Here is a 23,778-nt window from a genome sequence, read left to right as displayed (position 1 = left end):
ATTTTTTAAAATAGATAAGAATAAGCCACACTTCTAAAGTCAAATAAACAGCGTTTAAAATCAGTAAAACTGGTCAGATTGTCCTAAATAAATTCTTATTACACGAATTGTAATTTGTGGCTTTTTTGCATTTATTGTGGATAAATGATCCCTCCTTGTTCTCTGAACTTGAGTACCCCTGATGTAATGTGTCAATAATGTATGCTGAACCATCATATTTACCATTTAACCCCATTTTTGGAGATTGTTTCTGATGGATGTACGACCTTGTCATCAAGATAACAAGGGCACTGGTCAGCAGGCACACATCTGTCCTCTTCATTAAGAAAGGTTCCCTCAGGACAGACGCAGCCATCTACAGGTGTGAAGGACCCTTGGCAGGTGTTTTCTTGTCCACTGAGAGAACGGCAGGTGTTGTCACAACTGGTCACACCGTAGGAGTATTTCATATTGGCTGAACACTTAGTCTCTGTACAGACAGATGTTTCAAACATTGTTAAACGTGTCCCTTAAAATAATAATAATTAATAATAATTTCAAGCATTAAAAACAACAACAACAAAAACTCTCACCACAAGGCTCTGCATCCATCCAGCCTTGGAGAACGATTCCTCTGGCAGCACATGCGTGGGCATAGGTGGAAAGAGCCGCACACATGCACTGCCTGATATCTGCACACTTGCAGGTGTCATAGACGCACCACTACAGAGAATGAAACTCAGATTAAATTGAGAAAGTGGCTCTTTACATTGGTTTATTCTTTCACTTTGTGCAAAAACACTCACTTGATAGTAAATGTCAGGGCATATTTCTGAATGACATGCGGAAAAGACTCCACTTTGATTTGTAAGGCGGGAACACCAGTCTTTAGCAAGTTTCTCTGTATAAAAAGAATTGCTAAATTTAAAATAATAACCCAGACTAACAAAACAATGTTCTCTAATATACCAAACAATAAACAATCAATCAATCAGGCAGCCCAATGGGAAGCGGAGCACTATTGTAAAAGACTGAAGGGCTTTATTCTTCAAAACCTTTATCCAACGTATTACATGGCTACTTGCCGAAAAAACTAAAAATTATACACATATCATTGTTCTAAGCCATAATAGTTTAATAATCATTTAATTAAATGGAAAGTAGACAGAAAGGAAAAGAGCTGCCTAACAGTTAAAAACACAAATAATCAATAAAGCATTTACTAACCTACATATTCATTCAGCACTAAACAGTCAAAAACGACAGAAAAGTAGATACATATGAATGTGGATGTAAGCACATGGATTTTAACATATTCGATGTTCCCAGTTGAGCCTGAGTTATTTAGCGGTTGTTATCTCGGAATTAGCTCATCCGGTGCTATGAATCATACTGACCAATAACTAGTATGTTAATATGCATATCATATCATATGCTTATCTTTCACACGGCTGTTTTTTGACTGTTTGGTGGCATATTGTGACTGAATAATAAAAAGATTAGCGTACGCTGCATTCAGCAGTTTTTCTTTCTGCAAGCTTTACGTTTAAAGAGATAGTAAATTACTACAGTTCAGAGTAATGTTTCTTTAATTATTTACTTTTGTGGAAAGTAGCGGTGTAATAAGCAGTATAATGTACATCTAGGCGGTTATTTACTGGGAAGTAAGCCACAGGCTTTTCAGCACTTGCAATTGCCTGAATGTACATTATCTCTTACATATAATCATGTTATTGATGCATGCTGTATGAATGTTTCCAAAACTGAGTACCTGTCTCAATGCGCAGGCTACAGGGGTTTTCTGTAAATGTGTCTTTAACATCTGTACAGCTGTACTGTGCTCTGTTTTTTATCCAGTAGTTGACAAAGGTTGTGGATGTGCCCTCTATAATGCCCGATTCTGTTTTAAAGTCGTCTTTTTGGACATCGTTATAGTTTCCACACAGACCTGAAGCAAATCAGATTTAAGAAAATACAACAAATGTATTACAATTGTATTAATGAGATGCATGGTTCTTAAAATAGGATTACAGTGAATCATTAAAAGCAGGATTTGCTGTCTTTCTTTACTCACCAGTCATTTTCCCTTTCTCTTCAGTGCTGGCTACAATATACAACTGCATAATTGGAGCTAGCTGGATTTCCAGACGAATACTGTGTAAATCAGCAATAATGAACGATGAAGAGGGCTGGAAGATGCTCACAGGACCTGGGACAATGAAACAGGTAGTTAGCATATGAACAGAAGAGTTTTGTAATTTTCAGGACATTGTATTTAATTTGGCTTAATCTTATGTTTAACATTGTTTTGGTTTAACATGCTTATGATGAACATGAATCCCCCACCTATGACAGCAGGAAGGTTAAATGGGCTGTTTCCATTCAGTGTCACATCACCATTAGAGGAAAAGCTGATCTGTTTGGAAGGAAAACAACAATGTGATGATTCGGACACTATTAGTTAGTTCTTATCTCAAATAATTTCTGCTTATGAAAAAACTGAAGAAAACATTTAAAATAGGAAAATGAAATCTGGAGCTTACAGTGGTTCCCAAGAGGACAAGGGCAACTGAATTTAGACAAATGTCTGTTCGGGACGGATTACACGGTGCCAGATTTCCCACTACAGCAAAATCACTGTTGTTATAGTGCTGGAATTAAAAAAAAGCAATCATAAGCACTTTCAAATTATAAATGATGGTTGGATAGCCTTTATTCTTAACTTGCAAGCAGACTATCAGACTATTAGTGACCTTAGTGAGGATGTAGTCGCAGTTCCCACTGAAGGTGAAGGTTTTTCCATCATAAGTAGTGACGTGAGACCCTCCAACAACAGAGCAGATTCCAGGACAGTCCAGGTATGAGCAGGTCCAGTGTCCAGCATCACATGTACTGGTGCAGAAAGTAAGCATTGTTAGTTTGGTGAAATTCTGTTAAATGGCTCATATTTCTGTGCTCAACTCACCATGTTTTACAAGCCTGTGTGTACGAGTCTCCTGAGAAGTAGGTTTTGTTATTGTGTACACATGGGCATTTGTTCACTGGAACACATCCACTCTGACCGATGTCATCCTCGACCATACCTTTACAAAAAACAAGGCAAAGTGGTGAACAAGACTGAGCACAAAAAATTTGTGATATGAAGCTGTCTTCACTGTCAATGTCACATTCAGCATATTCACTTAAAGACAAGCTATATTTGAAGGATCTTCAGACAAACTAAACCACACTAATAGGAAATGATGATTTATAATTATAATAAATATAATTCATAAAACATGTTTTCAAAGCTACTATCACACAACTTTTCCTCCATTAATTTTAACAGAACAAGAATACAATTTAAACTAACAAATATATTTCATAGATTCATAAAAATATGTTTACATTAAAGAATTCTGCAAATATTTGTACAGAGCTGTAAAACGTTAAGTTTTATTAGTTAACCATTTAAATTAATTTGCATATTATGCTATTCTCATTAAAATGTAATTTAACCAAACCAATCAAACTGAAAAATTGGGGGAACATATACGTTTTTTTTTTTTAATTCATAGAGCCATTCTCTTCTTGTGGAAATGTTATAATAATGTAATGAAATCATATAATAATGAATTATAAAACAAAAAATAAACTATAATGATAAACAAATCAGTAAGTCACTTTTCACCTTCAGGGCAGAAGCAGCCGTCCACACAGTGATCGGTACACATCAGATCTGCAGTTGGGGCTGAGCAGGTGCTCTTGCATGGACCACCACACTCCAGGTACAGCAGGTTTAGAGGACACGTCTTTGCTGCTCAAAAAAAAAAACCCCAATTATTACGTTACTTCACCAATATATACATTAAATTTGCACATAAACATAAATTGTTTTTACTTGGTCATCCACAAACTAAAAGTACAAGTCTTTATTATTTAATTAGCTTTTTCTCAGCAAGTTAAAATGTTATCATTTGTGTGGCTGTTTCTACTTAAGTGAATTATAATGTTGTACAGTATAAAGAATTATAATCTCACAGTATTAAAGAATGCTAATGCTAAACTTACAGACAATTATGGAATAAACAAGAAAGAAATATACTCGTTTTATTACGTTTATTTATTTATTTTTTGCTCTTTATATTTATGTATAGTTCTAGTTACAGTATACATAGTTCTATATATTTATGAATGTTGGTATGCTTTTATAATTTTCATTTATTTTATTTACAAATTTTTGTTTTCATTTATTTTCCTTCGGCTTAGTCCCTTATTTATCAGGGGTCAACACTTCTGAATGAACCACCAACTATTCCAGCATATGTTTTACGCAGCGGATGCCCTTCTAGCTGCAAGCCAGTGCTGGGAAACACCCATACACACTCACATTCACACACACTCATACACTACGGCCAATTTAGTACATGCAATTCACCAATTCACCTCTTTGGACTGTGGGGGAAACCAGAGCACCTGGAGGTAACCCACACGAAGACAGGGAGAACATGCAAACTCCACACAGAAATGCCAACTGGCCTGGCCTGGACTGGAATTTGCGACCTTGTTGTAAGGTGCCTCGTCAATTAACTTGAATGGATTAATAGTTTATTTATTAATTGATTTTTTCAGCTTAGTCATTTTATTAATCTGGGGTCGCCACAGCAGAATGAACCGCCAACTTATCCAGCATATGTTTTCCGCAACAGATGCCCTTCCAGCTGCAACCCAGTACTGGGAAACATCCATACACTCTCATTCACTACGGACAATTTTAGCTAACCCAATTCACCTGTACCAAATGTCTTTGGACTTTTGGGGTATACTGGAGCACCCGGAGGAAATCAACATGGGGAGAACATGCAAACTCCACACAGAAATACCAACTGACCCAGCAGAGGCTCGAACCAGCAACCTTCTTGCAGTGAGGCGACATTGCTACCAACTGTGCCACTTAATTGTTTACATTAAGACGAAAATAGACGCTAGTAAAATTATCATTTTAAACTGACTTATGGCTATATAGCCTAGTCACACATGTGCCTGTAAGGATGTTTACATGCCAGGCAAAATAAATATAATGGAAAAAATAACTTAGCCGATATGCTTGTGTCATTTCTGATCCTTTTCTGAGGAAAAATACTCACTCATTTACACAACCGCATACAAATCAGCTAAAGAACATGCATGTAAACACACTCAGAGTATGAATTGTTTATTCTTTTTATTTTATGATACTCACGGCAGAGCTGTTTTGTCCTCCATGTTCCTGGTTGTCCTCCAGCATGTGTGCATTGCTGTGAAATCTCTGTTAGGGTGTTGCACAGACAGTCGTGGTTGCCGTAACATTGACACAGGTCGCTCTCACAGGCTTTTTCAAATGAACTCATGTCCATCACATCATAACAGCCACTAAACCCTGGACTGCTGAGGTACTGCTGGCAAAGGCTTGTCTGGGACATCGAAAAAATGAACATGTCTTAAATTGGCTGCAACTACTGCTTTTGTTGTTGCATTGCACCAAAAAATATGGATGTATTGATTTTATGCAAATAACTGATACACTATATTGTTAATCATTTGATTGATTTATTGATCCATATCAATGTATTGTTACTTCCCAATAGCTGACTTTGAAATCCTGAAATTCAGACATATTTACAAAATCTGTACACATTTAAATTGTCATAATACCTGGTTTTCACATTGACCATTAAGTTGCATTTCGATGTGCCCACAGGATTCAGATGAAGACTCTTTCCATGTAGCCAAGTCATATTCTATAATAAACAAATGTTTGTATATTGTATATTAAAATATCAACAGCTGAATTACTTAAAGAGGTTTCATCAACATGTTTACCATTTTTAAAGGCATCATCAGACTTGTCACCATTGAAGTTTCCACATAGTCCACAGGTCTTTTCTTTGTACTTTTCTGAAAGCTCAATCTGTAAATGAAATAGTGGACAAATCAAGGACTTGTGTAAAACTTGCAACATTTCTGTGTGGCTCATTCATTGTTGCAGAAAGGCTGAATAAAATCCACAATAGCAATCATCACAAATAACCAAAGGGAAACTTCCTGATTCAGTCTGACTTTGGTATTTGGCACTTTGGCTCTTTTGGTACTTAGTAGTCTATGTCTGTCATTGTGCTGTGTTTATCTGACAATTAATGGTGGGTATATTATTCTAAAGACATGCCTGAAGAGGGGGCAGGGAGTGCCAGTTTATTTTCATTCAAAGGCTCTAGTGCAAAACAGCTAAAATTTACTCTGACTGAAAAAAAAAATTTACATTTTCAACGGGGTATTACTGCGATCGCCAGCAATGTTGCCTCTGCTGAAGATCACTTCCTATATTCCTACCAAACTACAACTCCCAGAAGTTACGAAGGTGCAGACAAGGGTAGTTCCAAATGCAGCTTTGAGAATGGTCAGACAGGCAGGAGTCAAAACCCAGTAAATACAGTGCAATAGATAATCCAAAAGCGTATTTCGAAATAAGACAGGCAAAGGTTTAAAACAGGCGGCAAAGCATCAAAAAACACGATAAACAAACCAAACATACCAAAAAGTCAAAATACGGGATAATAAGAAACAAGGAAACCGCTTTGAATCAAATGCAACAGCTAAACAAGACTCAGCAAAGTGTATGGGAAAGTTAGTCCATGTAATCAGTAAAGATGAGCTTCAGCTGTGTGTGTATCAGTGTCTATTGCTGCCAGCTGTGGCAGGAATTGATGAGTGCTAAGACTTCAGGAATACAGGAAGTGTATTCAGATCATTTATTATACCACATGTGTATTCAATGATCTGATAACCTATTTTAACACATTCTGGAGACACAAAAGACTTAATTTAATCGTGACTCAAAGTACAGAAGAACTTGATTTTTTTATGATCTTGAAAGTAAAGAGTAGAAACAAAATGTTTCTAATTGTGTCCTGACAAATATAAACACACAATAAAAAAAACAGGCATCACAGAACAAAATTGTTTCTTTTAAAAATAACTGTATGCAAACATGGGCAACTATTTAATACTTATCATGTACTGTGGAAAATGCGTGAGCACTTATAGATGGTATTTTAAATAAACCTTCTGTGTTTACACAGTAATACAAAACTCTAGACATTTCCACATCCAAACATGTCCTACGGTGAACTTTAACACCTTGAATTTACAGCAGATATCCTTCACAAACAATTAAGAAATGTGACCTCAAGTTGATTGTTATTCACAATACTACTAAATTCTTAAATTTTATTTACATTACTACAGATCATACATTTCGCCATTAGTCTAAATGACATAAGTTGAGTGCAAAAGAAATAAGCATGTTAACTGAAAATATTCAGTTCGTTCAAATATTAAACACCACCGTTACATGTCTTTGCAGACAATGATTTATCGAGTTTTGAATAACTTTTTTCCCAACATGTATATAATTTAGCGGAGTAGAAGTTTCCCAGAATACTTGAACTTGCAGTTTATTAATAAAATTACTGTGTTAGCCCTTTCCAATCCTGTTCTTTTACAGTAAAATTGATCTTTTAAAAGCACTTTTTAATTCACGGTCATGGTTTGGACATGTTACAAGACACTTAGATGACTGAAGGCAGACCTTATTTATCCTAACGTACAATTTTGCATACTAAATACAGTACACTTAACCCAAATTGTTGACTTTACTAGAAAATTGTGTGGAAACCCAATAACTGAAACCACTTAAGTTGTTGAAAGTAACAAGCTAAATGGTTAAATTAACATATGGTTCTATGTCAGGGTTGTCGAACTTAATTCCTTGAGGGCAGCAGCCCTGCATAGTTTAGTTCCAACCCTGCTCCAACACACTTACCTGTAGGTTTCAAACAAGCCTGAAGGACTCAATTAGTTTGATCAGGTGTGTTTGATTAGGGTTGGAACTAAACTGTGCAGGGCTGTGGCCCTCCAGGAATTGAGTTTGACATCCTTGTTCTATGTAGTTCTATGTTAACTAAACTAGAGCTGATAAGTTTCAACTAACCACTTAACACGTTTAAGGCAATAGGTTTCCACACAATTTAATGTCAACTAGTTGTGTTAAGAGTGCATTCAAACATAACAGACAATAATAAACATACCAAAAACGATCTGTCCTTCTCCCAAAAGACAGACACTCCATGTTTGTTGGAAATCTTAACATTTGGGCTCAGCTCAATGGTAATTCCATCCTTATAGGTTGAATCGTACACCCTGTTGGAATAGGAATATAAACCAAGGGAATAGGGAATATAAACCAAGACATTTGCATTTAGTGTAAAATTTAGTTAATAAAATAATAAACACTCACACATCAATATTGCAGATATTTAAAATTATCTGGCATACCTCAAAGCTATGTATTGGCCCCTTAAAATTTATGTTTATCTGATGACAAACAACTTTAGCACTTTCTTTTTTTAACAGTCAATTTTATATGTAACTTTAAAACCATGTTAGAGTAGGAAAAAACAACATTCAACAAAAGAAATCTTTTGATTATAAGAGATTATAAAAAAGACATTTGAATGTAGTCTTAAATTTAAAGTTTAGTTGGAAAAGAATAAACACACTTACACTTGGTCTCCCATGATGATGTCGTTGTTGGTGAGTACAATGACTGTCCCTTCCAGATTTATCGTGATTTTGCCAAACGTGATTGAGTTATTTACAATCTGTCTTTGGATTTCAATGTTGAAATCAGACACGGGACTGTTGCACATCTTTACCAGAACGTAGCTGCACGTGTCTGGCAGTTGAAAGAAATGACCGTCGAATGTCTTGAAGTGGAAATTGCCCCATGTGCTGCAGATCGTGGACTGATGATCTGGATTCGGTACGGCTACACCAAAAGAGAAATCATTTATGAATCTGATCTTTTCTAAAGACTAAAGATGATTATAAAAACTATGAAGGACTGCGTACCTTCAGTTACAATCACATTTGCCATGCCTGGGAACACTGAAAATAAAAAGGCGAGGAGAATTTTATCCATCTACATTCACACATTTTATCATTTGATTTAGGGCTGCACAATATATCGTTTTAGCATCGATATCGCAACGTGATCATTCGCAATGATCACATCGCAAGTATATGCAATGTTGATTCTGGATTATATTTATCATTTCGCATTTGTTTTTTGAGGTTCGTGACTGTGTGAAGATTTTAAAAGCATTCGGGCATGAGAAATTGTACCGTTTGCATCTATGACAAATTAACAACAATTAATTTTATTGAATTGTATATAAAACAAAGGCCATACAGTATTATTTTACATTTGATTATACAATTACTGTATATCTGAATACAGTTCGACTTCTCAGAAAATAATAAAACACAGTGTATTTAATTGGTATCGGTTTCTTTATTAAGATTATCTATGCTTGTCGATTATTTATTATATTGTATCCACTCTGCTAAAAAAAATATCCAAATCAATTTAAATAGATAAATTCTTTCCAAATAGTTATTCAACTCATCTAGTGAAATTGTAAACATATCGCAATATGAAGCACAGAATAAAAAAATATCGCAATGTTAGATTTTTCAAATATCGTGCAGCCCTATTTAAATGAATAATTAAAAATCTAAGTGTTCTCATTTGCTAATTGATTGACTTTTAATTGTCTTAGTATTCATGATTAATTTTGTTTGGTAAAATTAATACAGTAAAACTATGAATATTTTATATTTTTAAAATCACAAGTATCCGCTTTTCCTGGTTTAGATCCTATTTGCCTTGACAAACTCATTTTGTTCACTAGAACTAGAATATTAATTGCTTTAAGTAAAATGAACCTTGAAAGCCATATTTAGGTTAGAAATTAAACTGATTTATTGATCATATTATTTTATACAGTCTTCAAAATGTTTTTTTTTATTACAGACCTCTGGCATATATAAATCTACCTTTTGACATGCATATTGGGCTCTATTTTAACGATCTAAGTCTAAAGTCCATGGTGCAAAAGCATGAAGAGCATGTTCGAATCCACTTTTGCTATTTTAAGGACGGAAAAATACGGTCGCATGGTCTAACAGGGTTGTGCTTGTTCTCTTTTGTTTTTAGCATAACGTGCATTAAACCAATCAGAGTCTCATCTTCTTTTCCCTTTAGGATTCAGTTGCTTCACACCATGACACATTTGCAGTTTACATGGCAGACTTTGTAAGAGGAAACCTGAATGCTTTATTAGAGAGAAAATAGTTAAACAAAGCATCGGCCACGCAAGGATAAAGAACAAACCTTCTCCATTCAGCCCCTTTACTTTTACTCTTTACTCCTTTACTTTCGTGGATAAGGAAACAGTGTTGTTCGCACTGAAGATATCCATTAGCCTACATATTTAATTTTGTTTGTTAAGCGCAAAGATTTGTTTCAAAGCTATTTCTAAATTCTGTTCTAATTTCCAGCAAATTAATAAATGAACAATAATAACGAAGTGTGGTCGAAAACTGAGTAATATCCAAACACGCGTCCTATTCTTATGCCCCATTTGGTGACGCATACATCTACAAAACTTGACAGGTGGACAAATCTAAACTTTTTGTTATAACAAATATAAATATGCATGTAATAAATAATACTATGACTTATAATAACATTATACAAATGCAGATTGTAATGAATAGACTGAAAAAAGCCCCCCGAGATTAAGAGGGCATGAAGGCAGTGGTTTTTATTTTTTTTAAATCAGGGTATGTGCTGGTCTGAGAATAGCAACAAATCGCACTAAACACATCTTGCGCCGGGTGTGTGATAGGGCTCATTATGTTATGCTGATGGCAACAGCTCTATTAGACTCCAAAGCGCAACACAGATTCTACAAAAACTGTGATTCTACAAGGCACTAAATAAAAAAAAACGTTTTTGACTTTTTAAAATTATTTATTTTTTCTGTTATTAAATGATATTATGATATTATTCATTTATTTTAAATGTTATTTTTTACTGATAATTGCAATGATAAATTGTCCCAGAAATGACATTTTAAATGCCATTAATTTCTCTGAAACTACTTTAAAAAATGTATCTGAAAATTCACCTGATTACCATGCATTACATGAAAAACTAAATGAAATATTTACCAGTCGTCTGGTCCGTCACTCGAAGGTTAACCTCATCTCCATAATCAGACATAAAATCTTCAAACATAAAAAGACATACACATTTTTACTATAATATTGCATATTGTAAAATGAGAACAGAAAAGACTGTAATGGGCTTACCTGCTTGTACTGACTGCAGTCCCACCAGCAGTACGACCCATCTCACCATCCACATCTGGGACATCCTGACAATGAAGACCATGTCCATCCTCCGGGGATAATGTGAGGTTACCGTCAGCCTTCATCTTTTTATAGGAAAAATATTGCTTTAGGGAGAGTATCAAGTTTGATTAAAAGGTGGATCCCACCTATGCAATATCAGAGATTGCATCGAACAACAAATTAATGTTAGCTGTCCTCTAGATCAGTTTGAGATTAAACAGTTTTATGCAAATCTTGGGTGTATACTTTTCGATAATAAAATGACATCATTGTTTTCTAGGGAAGTTAAATAAATTAATTATTGCTGTAGTTCAGGAAGGTCACATGCCAAGCTTACATCTGCTGACATTCAACTGTTCATGCCAATCCAGTTCCACCATCTATCACAGACTGGGTGATATTGACTACATTTCATATCTGTTTTTTTTGGGATGAATGGCAATATATGATATACAGTTAGGGGCAAGATTATTAAATATCCTGTGAAATTTTTATTCTTTTTCAAATATTTCTCAAGTGATGATTAACAGAGAATGGATATTTTCAAGATATCTCCTATACTATTATTTAATATAATATATTTGTTATTTATTTATTTTGTTCTTTTGGCAAAAGTCTTATTTTGGCTGAAATAAACACAGTTTTTTAAAAATATTTTAAAACAATTTTTAAGGTCAAAATTACTGGCTCCCTTAAAAATTTTATCTTTTTAATGTTTGACTCAACATAATTCATGTTTTGTCCTTCATAAAAGAAATGGCGATTCTAGACCAAATTTAAAAAATATGTATTAATATCGTTACGTGCCGATGTGTAGTGCAAAGGAGGAAGACAAGGTGAGGATCCAAATGCAGCGTTTAACATATATTTATTAAACAAACCAGAACAAAACTACAACAAACTAGAGAACACACGGCCATCACGGGAGTAACGAAAAAAAAAACAACGCGAAGGAAACACAAACTGAAATATATAGTCCAGGTAATTAAGTGGAATGCACTGCAGCTGTGTTCGTCTGTATGTGTCTGTGAATGTCCGGACAACAGTCAGCTGGAGCAGGTGTAGATTGGTGCAATGCATACTGTAAGTGGTAGTTTGTGATGTGTGTAGTCCACCAGCGATCTACAGTCCCTAAATTGCTGGTGATTGTTACAAATACATATTAGAAACAATGAAAACACCAAATGCATACATTTTTTTCCAGTATTGGGTTTATTTAGCATTTTTTTTATTTAGCAAAATTGTTTAATTTAGCAAAATTTGATGGTGATTTGCCATTTTTGTCCATAGTCATGCTGTGAGAAATGTGGATATCTAAGAGGCAGGGCATGGGGGTAGTGGAGGGGTTATTTTTATGGCTATTTAAGGAGTCAACTGTGACATAAATGACCATTTAGTTTAAAAAAAAAAAGGGGGGGGGATTTAGGAAGTTTTAGAAGTTTAAATTGTTGGGGTCAAATTGACCCCAGAGGTTAAAAAGTATTACAAGATATGCAAGGTTAACAGGATACATTTTTTTCTCATTGGACACAGAATAAACCACTGAAAGGGTGACTTGCCTAATTAACCTAGTTAAGCCTTTAAATTGCACTTTAAGCTGAATACTAGTGTCTTGAAAAATATCTAGACAAATAGTATGTACTGTCATCATGGCAAAGACCAAAATAAATGAGAAATTAGTTATTTAAACTATTACATTTAGAAAAGTATTGAAAGAGATCTTAACTCTGTGAATTTTTTTTAAGAATTTAAAATTAAGAGTGGTGCTAACAATCCTGACTTAAACTGTATATCTTTGTATTTTTATTAAAACAGAATAAATATTTATTTTCGAACAAAACTTTATGTAAGATCTTAAAATCACATTCATTAAACAGGTTGTAAAAAAAATGCAAAGGCAAGGTTAAACGATTTTTCCCTATTTGAAAATTTATTTCTGCAAATTACTTTAACATTCAATCATTCATTTTCTTTTCAGCTTAGTCCCTTTAATAATCAGGGGTTGCCACAGTGGAATGAAACACCAACTTATCCAGCATGTGTTTTGCGCAGCAGATGGCTTTCCAGCTGCAACCCATCACTGGGAAACACCCATACACACTCATTTACACACATACACTACGGCCAGTTAAGCTTACCCAGTTCACCTATAGCGTATGTCTTTGGACTGTGGGGGAAACCGGAGCACCAGGAAGAAACCCACGCAAACACGGGGACAACATGCAAACCCCACACAGAAATAACAACTGACCAAGCCGAGGCCCGAACCAGCGACCTTCTTGTTGTGAAGCTTCTGCTACCCACTTTAACATATCAACTGTAAAAATAATAATAAATACAAATAAAATATATTAAATAAAACTTAATGCAAACACTGAAATATTAGAACAACTTTATGTATTCATCTAACAAACTAACTTTCATTCTGAGAATTGCATTCATTATTAGTCTTAAAAAATGATCCATCCATTAATATAAAACTTTAAAATGTAAAAAAAAAAATGTAATTCAACACTATATGTAAAAATCAAAACTATTATAAACTGTACAGTAAGCTATAAGCTATATTATTATAAAGTTCAACACAGTTGCCTTGTGGCACAAGAGGACCAGGATTGAAAACACTAGCTTAACATATGTGCGTCCGAAATCACATACTTCCATACTAAATAGTGCTCTAAAAATAGAATGCAAGCCGAGTTGTATGTCTGCATTCACAGAATTGGAAAAACAGTATGCAAAAAGTACACAGATGACGTACTACTTCTGGCGAGATTCTAAAGTGTGCATCCCATGGACGCAAAGTTATCCCATGATGCCACACGAGGGAATTCATGAATGTGAGTGAAGCGACGCAACTGACTTTTGTAGGTCACGTGATGATGACAAATGGCAGAAATAATACTTCCGAGCTCCATTAATACAACCCACATTCATACTGTATAAAACATATTTTTCTAATAATCAAGTAGTAAATTTAAATTCAAATACCTACCGAGTAGTAGACGATTTCAAACGCAATCATAAAACGAGAGGGGCGTGGCAGAGAGCTGTGGGAATGTTCCCGCCTTCACCTTCCCTTAAATTATGCAGTTTTAACTAGGCATAGGACGATAACCGTTTTCAAGGTATACCTTGGTTTGGAAAAGTCAAGGTTTTAAAACAGTCAACATTTTTTTTCAAAAAGTTTTTGTTTTTTACCCAGACATTTAAAAATATATTTAGAGCAGTGATCACAATACTGCAAAACTGTGATATATTTATTCCAAGGTTATCATACCATCAGAATCTTATACCGGCCTATACCTAGTTTTAACTTCTTATTTTTGTCATGTGACGACATGTAGAGAGGAAGTTAAGTTATATATGGAGACTAAAGAGAAAAGGAAGACAGGATTGGGAAAAGTCTGCAAGCCAGGACTTGAACTTGGGACGCCTGAAGCACAATGATGCTATACAGTAAGTCGGTTCACTGCGCACTATTGGAAATGACCATGCCATACGAGACCACCAGTTCTTACTGGATTGGGGCAGGAAGGGCATCCACTGGTAAAACATTTGCCAGAGAAATTGCTGGTTCATTCCGCTGTGTTGACTCTCTCAAAAATATACATCTGATTGTATTCCACAGAAAATCCCTTTTTAAATAATTCAAATTAAATCAAGATGACTGGAACAGCCAGCTGAATCACTGTTGCCTACGCCATACTTTTCTATGCAATTGTTTTTGCACGGTTTGATATGTAGATTTATGTAAAACCCACATCCTGCTTCTTATCTAATGTTCTTTGTTTTTTTCTAGTTTTGCATTGCGTGCAAAGAAACAATTTTAGAAATAATAAATAATGTGTATTTACACAGAAATGTAACTATATCAATATAAAGTGGTCTACTTCCCTTATTGTGTTTGATCAAGATCTTGATACATGATTGTAGCTCCACTGCAGGATACATTAATATAACATCCTGTAACACTAGATACATTATAAATTAGCACAGTTGAGTGATTGATCCATATCTTGTTTATACAGTACACATACAGTAGGCAAATTGTCACAACTGCTAACAATAAATATATTTAATAAATATACTTAAGTAATATAGAGATGTATTACTTAATACAAATACTTAATGTAAACTAGAAGCAAACCTGCAATAATACCATTTGTGACTAAATTGGCCCACTTTTAGTATGCTTTAAAGTCTACAAGTGGACATTTTTCACTTGTAATGCAAGTGAACTCAAGAGTATACTAGTACACATTTGTAAATAAATAGTTTGTGAACTTTGTTCTAAGCTCAGAATTTGGGCATTGAATTTAATGGACACAAGCAGCACGTAGAAACTCCACCAACAATTCCTAGTGGTGCCAGGACTCGAATCTGACTTTAACCACTAGGCCATAAGTGAGTATACTTTCACTAAACCACTTAGTTTTACAATGCTATCATTCTTAGTGGTTTTCTAGTGTTATACTGTGCAGTGCAAGTAGGCATGGGCCAGAATACGATATGATGGTATAATAACCTAGGACAAAAATATCACTGTTTCACAGTACTGTGATTACTGCTCTAAAATATATTCTTTTAAAATGTCTTGGTTAAAAAAAAAAAAAAAAAAAAAAAAAACTTTTTTCACCTTTGAACACAGTATATTTAATTTTTAGAAACACTTATGATATTTTAGAGCAGTAAACATGTTAGGCTAAATCAGTGGTTCTCAAACTGTGGTATGTGTACCACTAGAGGTACGCGCTCTTCCTTCTAGTGGTCCGCAGAGGAATCCAATATGTCATATGTACATGCAACATACATTTGAAAATGTAAAAAAATGGTTTCTACATGAATAAGATGACATATAACCTGTATTTATGAGGTCCAAGCAACACTTGCAGGTTTTGATGAAGAGGATACTATAGGTAACACTTACATTTAAGTACAGGATTTATTATTATTATTTTTTTTACTTTTTAAGAACAGTAGCCTACCATTTTTAACGAACTTTTAAAAGCACATTTTATTTAAACGTTAACATTTTGTTTGTTCGTTTTTTGTACATATAAGCACAGTACAGTTTCAATGTTCAAACTATTGATAATGTTTAAAGTGGCTGATAATAATAAATATTATTAATAATAGTAGTTAATCTGCCACAATTTTAAACTGTGCAGAGCTGTAGCTGCTTTACTGGGCCTACTACGCTACTGTATTTCAACACTGGTCATAATGGTGGTACTTGGAGGGACAATTTTTTCTGAGGTGGTACTTGATGAAAAAAAGTTTGAGAACCACTGGGCTAAATAATTCAAATCCTTGACTTTTGCGGTCTTCATTAGTTTGTAAAACACAATTTTTTTTTACAATTTAAAAACAACATCTTTGGATATTTTTTCTGCTGGAAATACTGTTGTTCTAAAAAACAAAAACAAATAAATAAGTAAATAATTGTACATATACCTTAGGAACAGTATAGCAGAAAATTTACTATTTTAAAACCTTTACTTTTCCAAACCGCTGTATACCTTGAACACGGTTATCGTCCCGTGCCTAAGTGCAAGTGTTTTATAATTGTACAATTAGACAACTTGCTGGTTTCTAGTGTTATACCACAAGTGTACGTAGCAAAAAAAATCACTATAATGATAGTTTGTTATCCGCTTGTTCAGTCTGACGTCACATTAAGCGGCTTCCGGGTCCAATTGCTATATCAAACTGTATGGGGAGACTCAACAAATGGTAATAATACACCTTTACAAAGCGCTGTAATACTTTCGAAAATCACGATCACAACATATGTCCATGCCTTATATCCGTTGGCCAGAAAGTGATTCATTTTTTATAAATTGGTAAAATTTTGGTATTTGTGATGCAGCAAGTCCAGAGACTGCTGTGTACAACATGATTTTATATAAAATTCACTTTAATGTGTGATAGGACTAAAAAGTGTCCATAAACAAATATTTTCCCAATTCAAATGAGTTGCTGCTTGGAACCGGTGTTACACCAAATTCTGCGACCGTGGTATTCTGTGACTCTGGTAGGCGCTGTTCTCACTGTTTAACTTAAACTCGCTCCCACAGGCGGACTGGACACGCAAAAAGCGTACATACTCTCACGTGAACGCGCTCGGCGCCCGTACACATTATATGAGCGCGTCAATATATTTCATCGTTCTCTGTTTACTATTATTTTTCTTGCCTTTGATACATAGATGTTAAGTTTACATATATTTAACAGCCTATCAAAGAAAGCATTTTACTATAATATGACCAGTACAGCGATAGATTCTATTCACCATAATCGTTTGACACACTGCACAATCTAAAATACAAAACAAACACACACACACACACACACACACACACACACACACACACACAATGAGATGCTGCGACAAGTGCTTCAGTGCTGGAAGTGTGACTTCTTCATAAATGTTAACATTTAACACACAAATACTCAAATAAACACTCAAATATACAATTTACCAATATACTTCGGCAATGAATAGACAATATAAGTCACTGTAATTCTCCACTCAATATACATTACTACAGATCAATAGCATACCTGTTAAACTTCCTGTTTTTTCCCAGGATTCTCCCATATTTTACAGTTCCATCCCGCTATCTTCCCGTAAAGGTATTTTCCCGTATTTCTCCTGCATTTCAGTATTTCTCTGAAGACGTCAATCTTGGTGGTTCATTTTTCAAACACAACTAATTTCATCTTGAATGAGCATAAAAATTAGGAAAGCAGATTTATTCGTTGATCTTTAATCAGAATGTGTAAGTTTGCCAATACAGAGAAGAAATGGCTATGGAGATTTGATAGCTTGATTCTATTTCTTTATAACAGCTATTAATTTTATTAAGCTTAACTATTTGCTAATGTATTTGCTGCTAATGTACATTTTAATTTTTTTTCTGTTGTAAATAATAATAATAAAACATGTCAACTGTTTATTTACAATTTAACAGCTCTAAATTAACATATAGTATTTTTTTAATAAACCTTATTACGGTGGGCATATCACTTATTTTTAAATCCCAATGTTGACAGGTATACAAAAGCAGTTATAAAACTCTTACTGCAGCAATAAACACAGTAACTATTTTAAATTAACATTACTATTATTATATAAATATTGTAACATTTTTATATATTATAATGAAGCTGTACTAACCCACATCACTGTTTCAAACTGTAAACTCACACTAAATAAACGTTATTTTAATCTATATGTATATCATATCTGTTTTATATGTATATAATCACACGCGGCCTGTGTCGCCGCGATCTCCATTAACGGACGTCGGCGGCCTTCACTTGCACGTGCGCGCGGCCGCAAGTCTGCTGCGAGTACGCTGATGCGGTTATTTTATACATTTAAACATACATATACAGCCTGTATACATATTCTGTATACATATACAGAAATGACAAGTGCTTCAGTGCTGGCAGTGTGACTTCTTCATGAATGCGTGCGCCGGCTCACGTATTGCTCACTCACCGCCCCCTAGCGTCACTCGCCAGGACATACAGGTTGAATGATGATGGGCATCTAATATTCAAAAAATTTTTACAAGGTAAAAGGATAAAACAATACTAAGTCAATTCTAAGAGGTTCCAATTTAGCCAACACATGCACTATCTGAAAACGTAGCCCTATAACCGTTTCTGTAGACCACAAATTATCTAGTTAGAGGTACAGATGGCTGTATTTTATTTTTTAAATGAACGACACGGGGCAGTTTGACATCGTTCCTTTTTGCACTTACCAGCTAACCGCTAACCTCCATATGGACGGTTTTCCCACTGCAATCAGTTTGTCCTGTTAGCTCTCCATGTACGACGGCAGACTTGAGACACAGAGATTTGACCAGGCCCGGATTGGCTAATCGGCAGGACCGGGAGAATTCCCGGTGGGCCGGTCCGTTTTTTGGCCGCGAGAGCCGGTGTCCCTAGCTCCAGAATCTGTTGCTCTCAGCAGTCACACTTTTTAAATTAATTAATTAATTTACTTGACCACAGTCTTCTTATTCATTATTTTACCGCAGCTTTGTTCTCTTTATCTATTTACTTGCATCCTCACTGTTGTGGTCCAGTGGTTAGCACGTTAGGTTACGACGCCGCCGTCCGGGGTTTGATCCATTAACGGACGTCGGCGGCCTTCACTTGCACGTGCGCGCGGCCGCAAGTCTGCTGCGAGTACGCTGATGCGGTTATTTTATACATTTAAACATACATATACAGCCCTCAAACACATTATATACACTGTTAAACACATATTAAACATAATATTCGATTCCACATCATACATCTTACCTGAAATACAAAACAAACACACACACACAATGAAATGACAAGTGCTTCAGTGCTGGCAGTGTGACTTCTTCATGAACGCGTGCGCCGGCTCACGTATTGCTCACTCACCGCCCCCTAGCGTCACTCGCCAGGACATACAGGTTGAATGATGATGGGCATCTAATATTCAAAAAATTTATGGGAAGATCTATCATTGTATGTAAAAAAAAATCAGGTTTTAGTTGCAATTTGACCCCCAAAGACGTTATTTTTTATTTTGTTTCAAACTATTTATCTGTGGAAATTTTATTGAATCTTTTAATTTTGTTTGGTAAATTTCATGTTCATAAATGCAGGTTAAATAACTCTAAACCTTGTTTAAAGGTTGCTATTGCAGACTTTCATTTGTATATAGAATCGCTCCAATATATTAAGAGCGAAAAATGTATGAATACAATTATTGTGGCAAAGGAGCTGAAGTTAACTGATTAGTACTCTTGCTGTTAATCGGTTAAGTTAAAATATTATCATTGTAAAGATCTCTATGTTGAATTGTCTTTTTATTTGTTTAATTTATGTAATTTATTTTAATTTATGTCATCAGTTACTTTTGTATTTTTTGGATGTCATGTTTAAATTGTATATTTGTTGTTCAATAAAAAAAAAAAAAAATAATGATGGGCATCAACACATTATAACTAACCTGAACTTATTGCAACACTAATCCTAAATAATGACTTATCAATGCAAACATAACAGCTATATAAAAATACAATGAAACACAGGACTCCATACCTCTACATATACAGTACACTCATAAATCAAATACACTCATAAATGTATTAGTAATGTATTTGTAACAAACTACACTTTGTTAAAACTATTCAAGTATGTACGAACTTTCAGTTTTACAAAGTAAAAGGATAAAACAATACTAAGTCAATTCTAAGAGGTTCCAATTTAGCCAACACATGCACTATCTGAAAACGTAGCCCTATAACCGTTTCTGTAGACCACAAATTATCTAGTTAGAGGTACAGATGGCTGTATTTTATTTTTTAAATGAACGACACGGGGCAGTTTGACATCGTTCCTTTTTGCACTTACCAGCTAACCGCTAACCTCCATATGGACGGTTTTCCCACTGCAATCAGTTTGTCCTGTTAGCTCTCCATGTACGACGGCAGACTTGAGACACAGAGATTTGACCAGGCCCGGATTGGCTAATCGGCAGGACCGGGAGAATTCCCGGTGGGCCGGTCCGTTTTTTGGCCGCGAGAGCCGGTGTCCCTAGCTCCAGAATCTGTTGCTCTCAGCAGTCACACTTTTTAAATTAATTAATTAATTTACTTGACCACAGTCTTCTTATTCATTATTTTACCGCAGCTTTGTTCTCTTTATCTATTTACTTGCATCCTCACTGTTGTGGTCCAGTGGTTAGCACGTTAGGTTATGACGCCGCCGTCCGGGGTTTGATCCTCGCCTGAGTAATATTTTTTTTTTTTTCATTTTTATTGTTAAGAAATATAATACTGTTATGGTTGTTAAACATTTGAAGTTCTAAAGCAGCTGTTTTCTAAAAAAAAAAAAAAGACGTGATAGTGTAATTAGAAACTGAAAATTGGAAATGACCTTATTTTAATATAGTCAGTTATGAACTGAGGTGGGCCGGTCTGAGGCTTAAAACTCCAGAACTGAAAAGGAGTCCCACTCCGGCCCTGGAGTTGACCACGATGACAGAGTTCGAGTCCGGCGAAATGTTCCAGAAAGCAGGTAAAACAGAAAGCAAAAAATAAAATAACAGGGTGAGAATGTGGTAAACCTGATTAAAAAATAAGATGAGGGCTTTTCCTTTTCTGGATTGCTTTTGAAAATTGTTGTTAGGTTCAGGTAAGTGGGTGGGCGGGTCAATCAATAAAATTGGTTGGGTTTAGGGAAGGAGGCTGAGTCAGTCAATCTGTCAGTCATTCAGTCAGTCAAACAGTGGCCTCTGGTGGGTTTACACGAGAACAGCAGGCGTAAATAGTACTGGCAAGAGAAATTTGAGATCTCAAAAAGCGCATTCAGCAGCCTATCGGGGATTCTGGAAAACTAAAATTGCAAAAAAAAAAAAAAAAAAAAAAACTTACCCACCGGGACGTATTTCTGGGTCTCCAGAAATGTAGATAGAGGTACATATTTAGAAAAAGTCTTGGTTGAATTTATCACACAAAACTACACAAAACACACAAAGTTATGAGTTACTTTAATGTGAATAAAATTCAGATATATCTAAGCACAGAGTGTGTTCTTTTAAAATAAGATTAGTTAGCAAAGTTAGCCAATCAATAACACATTTGAAGTAGGCCTGACCAACCGAAAATTACAATTATATTATTAATTACTCACCATCATTTCGTTCCAATTTCCTAAGACCTTCATTCATCTTCAAAACACAAATGAACATTTTTTTAGGTGAAAAATGACAGCTCTGGTTTAAACTCTAAAATAATACAACAAAACACCCTCAAACCAGCCCCTGCCTTCAGTAATCTAGTCAAAATCAAGCTACATAAATATTTTAGGGCAAAAAAAATTTTGACTTTATTCAACAGCTTGTTTTCAGCGAGCTGCGCATTTGACCTATACTCAAAAGCGATCAAATTCACACCAAAAGTATCTCGGTCACGGATCGAAAAATCATAACATTAAAATGTGAAACACGTGTAAAATTATAAAACACAAAAACTAAATGTAGAATGAGAAAGAAAATGAGCGCAAACGTTTAAAATAACATTAATCTTGAATTTAAAAAACTCTTAAACTGGAAAAGTTTGCCAAATTACAAAAAGTGACTACTTATATATTTATATTTGTTTTTCATTTATTTATTTTATTCAAAAATATATTTTATTTATTAATTAATTTATTATTTACAACTTACAGGATGGGCGAAGCAGTGGCGCAGTAGGTAGTGCTGTTGCCTCACAGCAAAAAGGTCGCTGGTTCGATCCTTGGCTCAGTTGGTGTTTCTGTGTGGAGTTTGCATGTTCTCTGTTCGCGTGGGTTTCCTCCGGGAGCTCTGGTTTCCGCCAAAGTCCAAAGACATGCGGTACAGGTGAATTGGGTAGGTTAAATTGTCCGTAGTGTGTGAATGAGTGTTTGGGTTGCGGCTGGAAGGGCATCCGCTGCGTAAAAAGTTGCTGGATAAGTGGGCGGTTCATTCCGCTGTGGCGACCCAAGATTAATAAAAGGACTAAGCCGACAAAAAAGATGAATGAATGAACTCTTAGGATGAACAGGTGTCAGAACCAGCTCTGAAAATATACAGTTGAAGTCAAAAGGATTAGCCCTCTGGTTAAATTTTAATCTTTTAAAAATATTTCCCAAGTGTTGTTTAACAGAGAGAAGATTTTTTTAAACACATTTAAAACATAATTGTTTTATAGCTTATTTTCTAGTTACTAATTTATTTTGTCTTTGCCATGACACATTTTCTAGTTATTTTGCAAGACAAGCTTTCAGCGTAAAGTTCAATAAACGGCTGAGTTATTATGTTATAGGCTAATTATGCAAGTTATTGGATAATTGTGTCACAAATATATGTTTATAATTATTTAAAAAAATATATTTAATCTGCTTTTATTCTAGCCAAACTAAAATAAATAAGATGAATAAATAATATGAAAAGATTATTACACTATATTATACTATAACTTGGGAAATAATTTCCAAAGATATATATATATATATATATATATATATATATATATATATATATATATATATATATAGATATAGATATAGATATAGATATATATATATATATATATATATATATATATATATATATATATATATATATATATATATATATATATACATTGTGCTGCATTTTTGTTACATTTTCGCATAATAAATATTTATCAATAATTGTGTCTAGGCCTAAATGAGCGCCATATATGCTGACATTTATTCCCCATATGGATAGCTACAATTCTTGATGTAATGTTTAGTATTTTATATTATATTACCACAATATTGTATATAATTACCAATATACTGGAAGTTCTTCAATATATATATTAATAATAGATATTTTTGTAAGTGTATAGTCAATGGCTGTTTTTCCCCCAAACATACTTCAGTAATATATCTTTCTTTTTGCTCAACAGAAGAAAAAAACTCAACCCGGTTTGGAACAAGTGGAGGATGATGACAGAAATGATGACAGAATTT

The 23,778-nt window shown here is 34.6% G+C and overlaps 1 protein-coding gene across 5 annotated transcripts in view; it reads right to left on the bottom strand.

The window, feature by feature from the left end:
* The window catches only part of muc5d (mucin 5d), a 54,751-nt gene extending 35,099 nt beyond the window's left edge, over window positions 1-19,652 (bottom strand). For 3 of the 5 annotated variants that reach the window (XM_087311677.1, XM_087311679.1, XM_088651688.1), the window contains exons 1-19: window positions 19,582-19,652; window positions 11,215-11,360; window positions 11,074-11,130; window positions 8,908-8,943; window positions 8,560-8,824; window positions 8,085-8,196; window positions 5,821-5,908; window positions 5,653-5,738; window positions 5,201-5,411; window positions 3,650-3,775; window positions 2,945-3,062; window positions 2,733-2,871; window positions 2,523-2,630; window positions 2,326-2,395; window positions 2,054-2,188; window positions 1,751-1,927; window positions 786-880; window positions 573-702; window positions 223-469 (exon numbers count right to left, since the gene is read on the bottom strand). In XM_087311677.1, coding sequence (XP_087167803.1) covers window positions 223-469; window positions 573-702; window positions 786-880; window positions 1,751-1,927; window positions 2,054-2,188; window positions 2,326-2,395; window positions 2,523-2,630; window positions 2,733-2,871; window positions 2,945-3,062; window positions 3,650-3,775; window positions 5,201-5,411; window positions 5,653-5,738; window positions 5,821-5,908; window positions 8,085-8,196; window positions 8,560-8,824; window positions 8,908-8,943; window positions 11,074-11,130; window positions 11,215-11,302 — 2,288 coding nt within the window. In that variant the 5' untranslated portion in view covers window positions 11,303-11,360; window positions 19,582-19,652. The remainder of the gene's footprint in view (window positions 1-222; window positions 470-572; window positions 703-785; window positions 881-1,750; window positions 1,928-2,053; window positions 2,189-2,325; window positions 2,396-2,522; window positions 2,631-2,732; window positions 2,872-2,944; window positions 3,063-3,649; window positions 3,776-5,200; window positions 5,412-5,652; window positions 5,739-5,820; window positions 5,909-8,084; window positions 8,197-8,559; window positions 8,825-8,907; window positions 8,944-11,073; window positions 11,131-11,214; window positions 11,361-19,581) is intronic. The other 2 variants (XM_087311676.1, XM_087311678.1) reach the window with 1 other exon arrangement.
* Window positions 19,653-23,778: the final 4,126 nt, after the last annotated feature.

The sequence above is a fragment of the Danio rerio genome, chromosome 25 (genome assembly GCF_052040795.2).
Source record: "Danio rerio strain M-AB ecotype USA chromosome 25, GRCz13ab, whole genome shotgun sequence".
Taxonomy (NCBI): Eukaryota; Metazoa; Chordata; class Actinopteri; order Cypriniformes; family Danionidae; genus Danio; species Danio rerio.
This window is presented reverse-complemented; position numbering and strand designations above follow the sequence as displayed.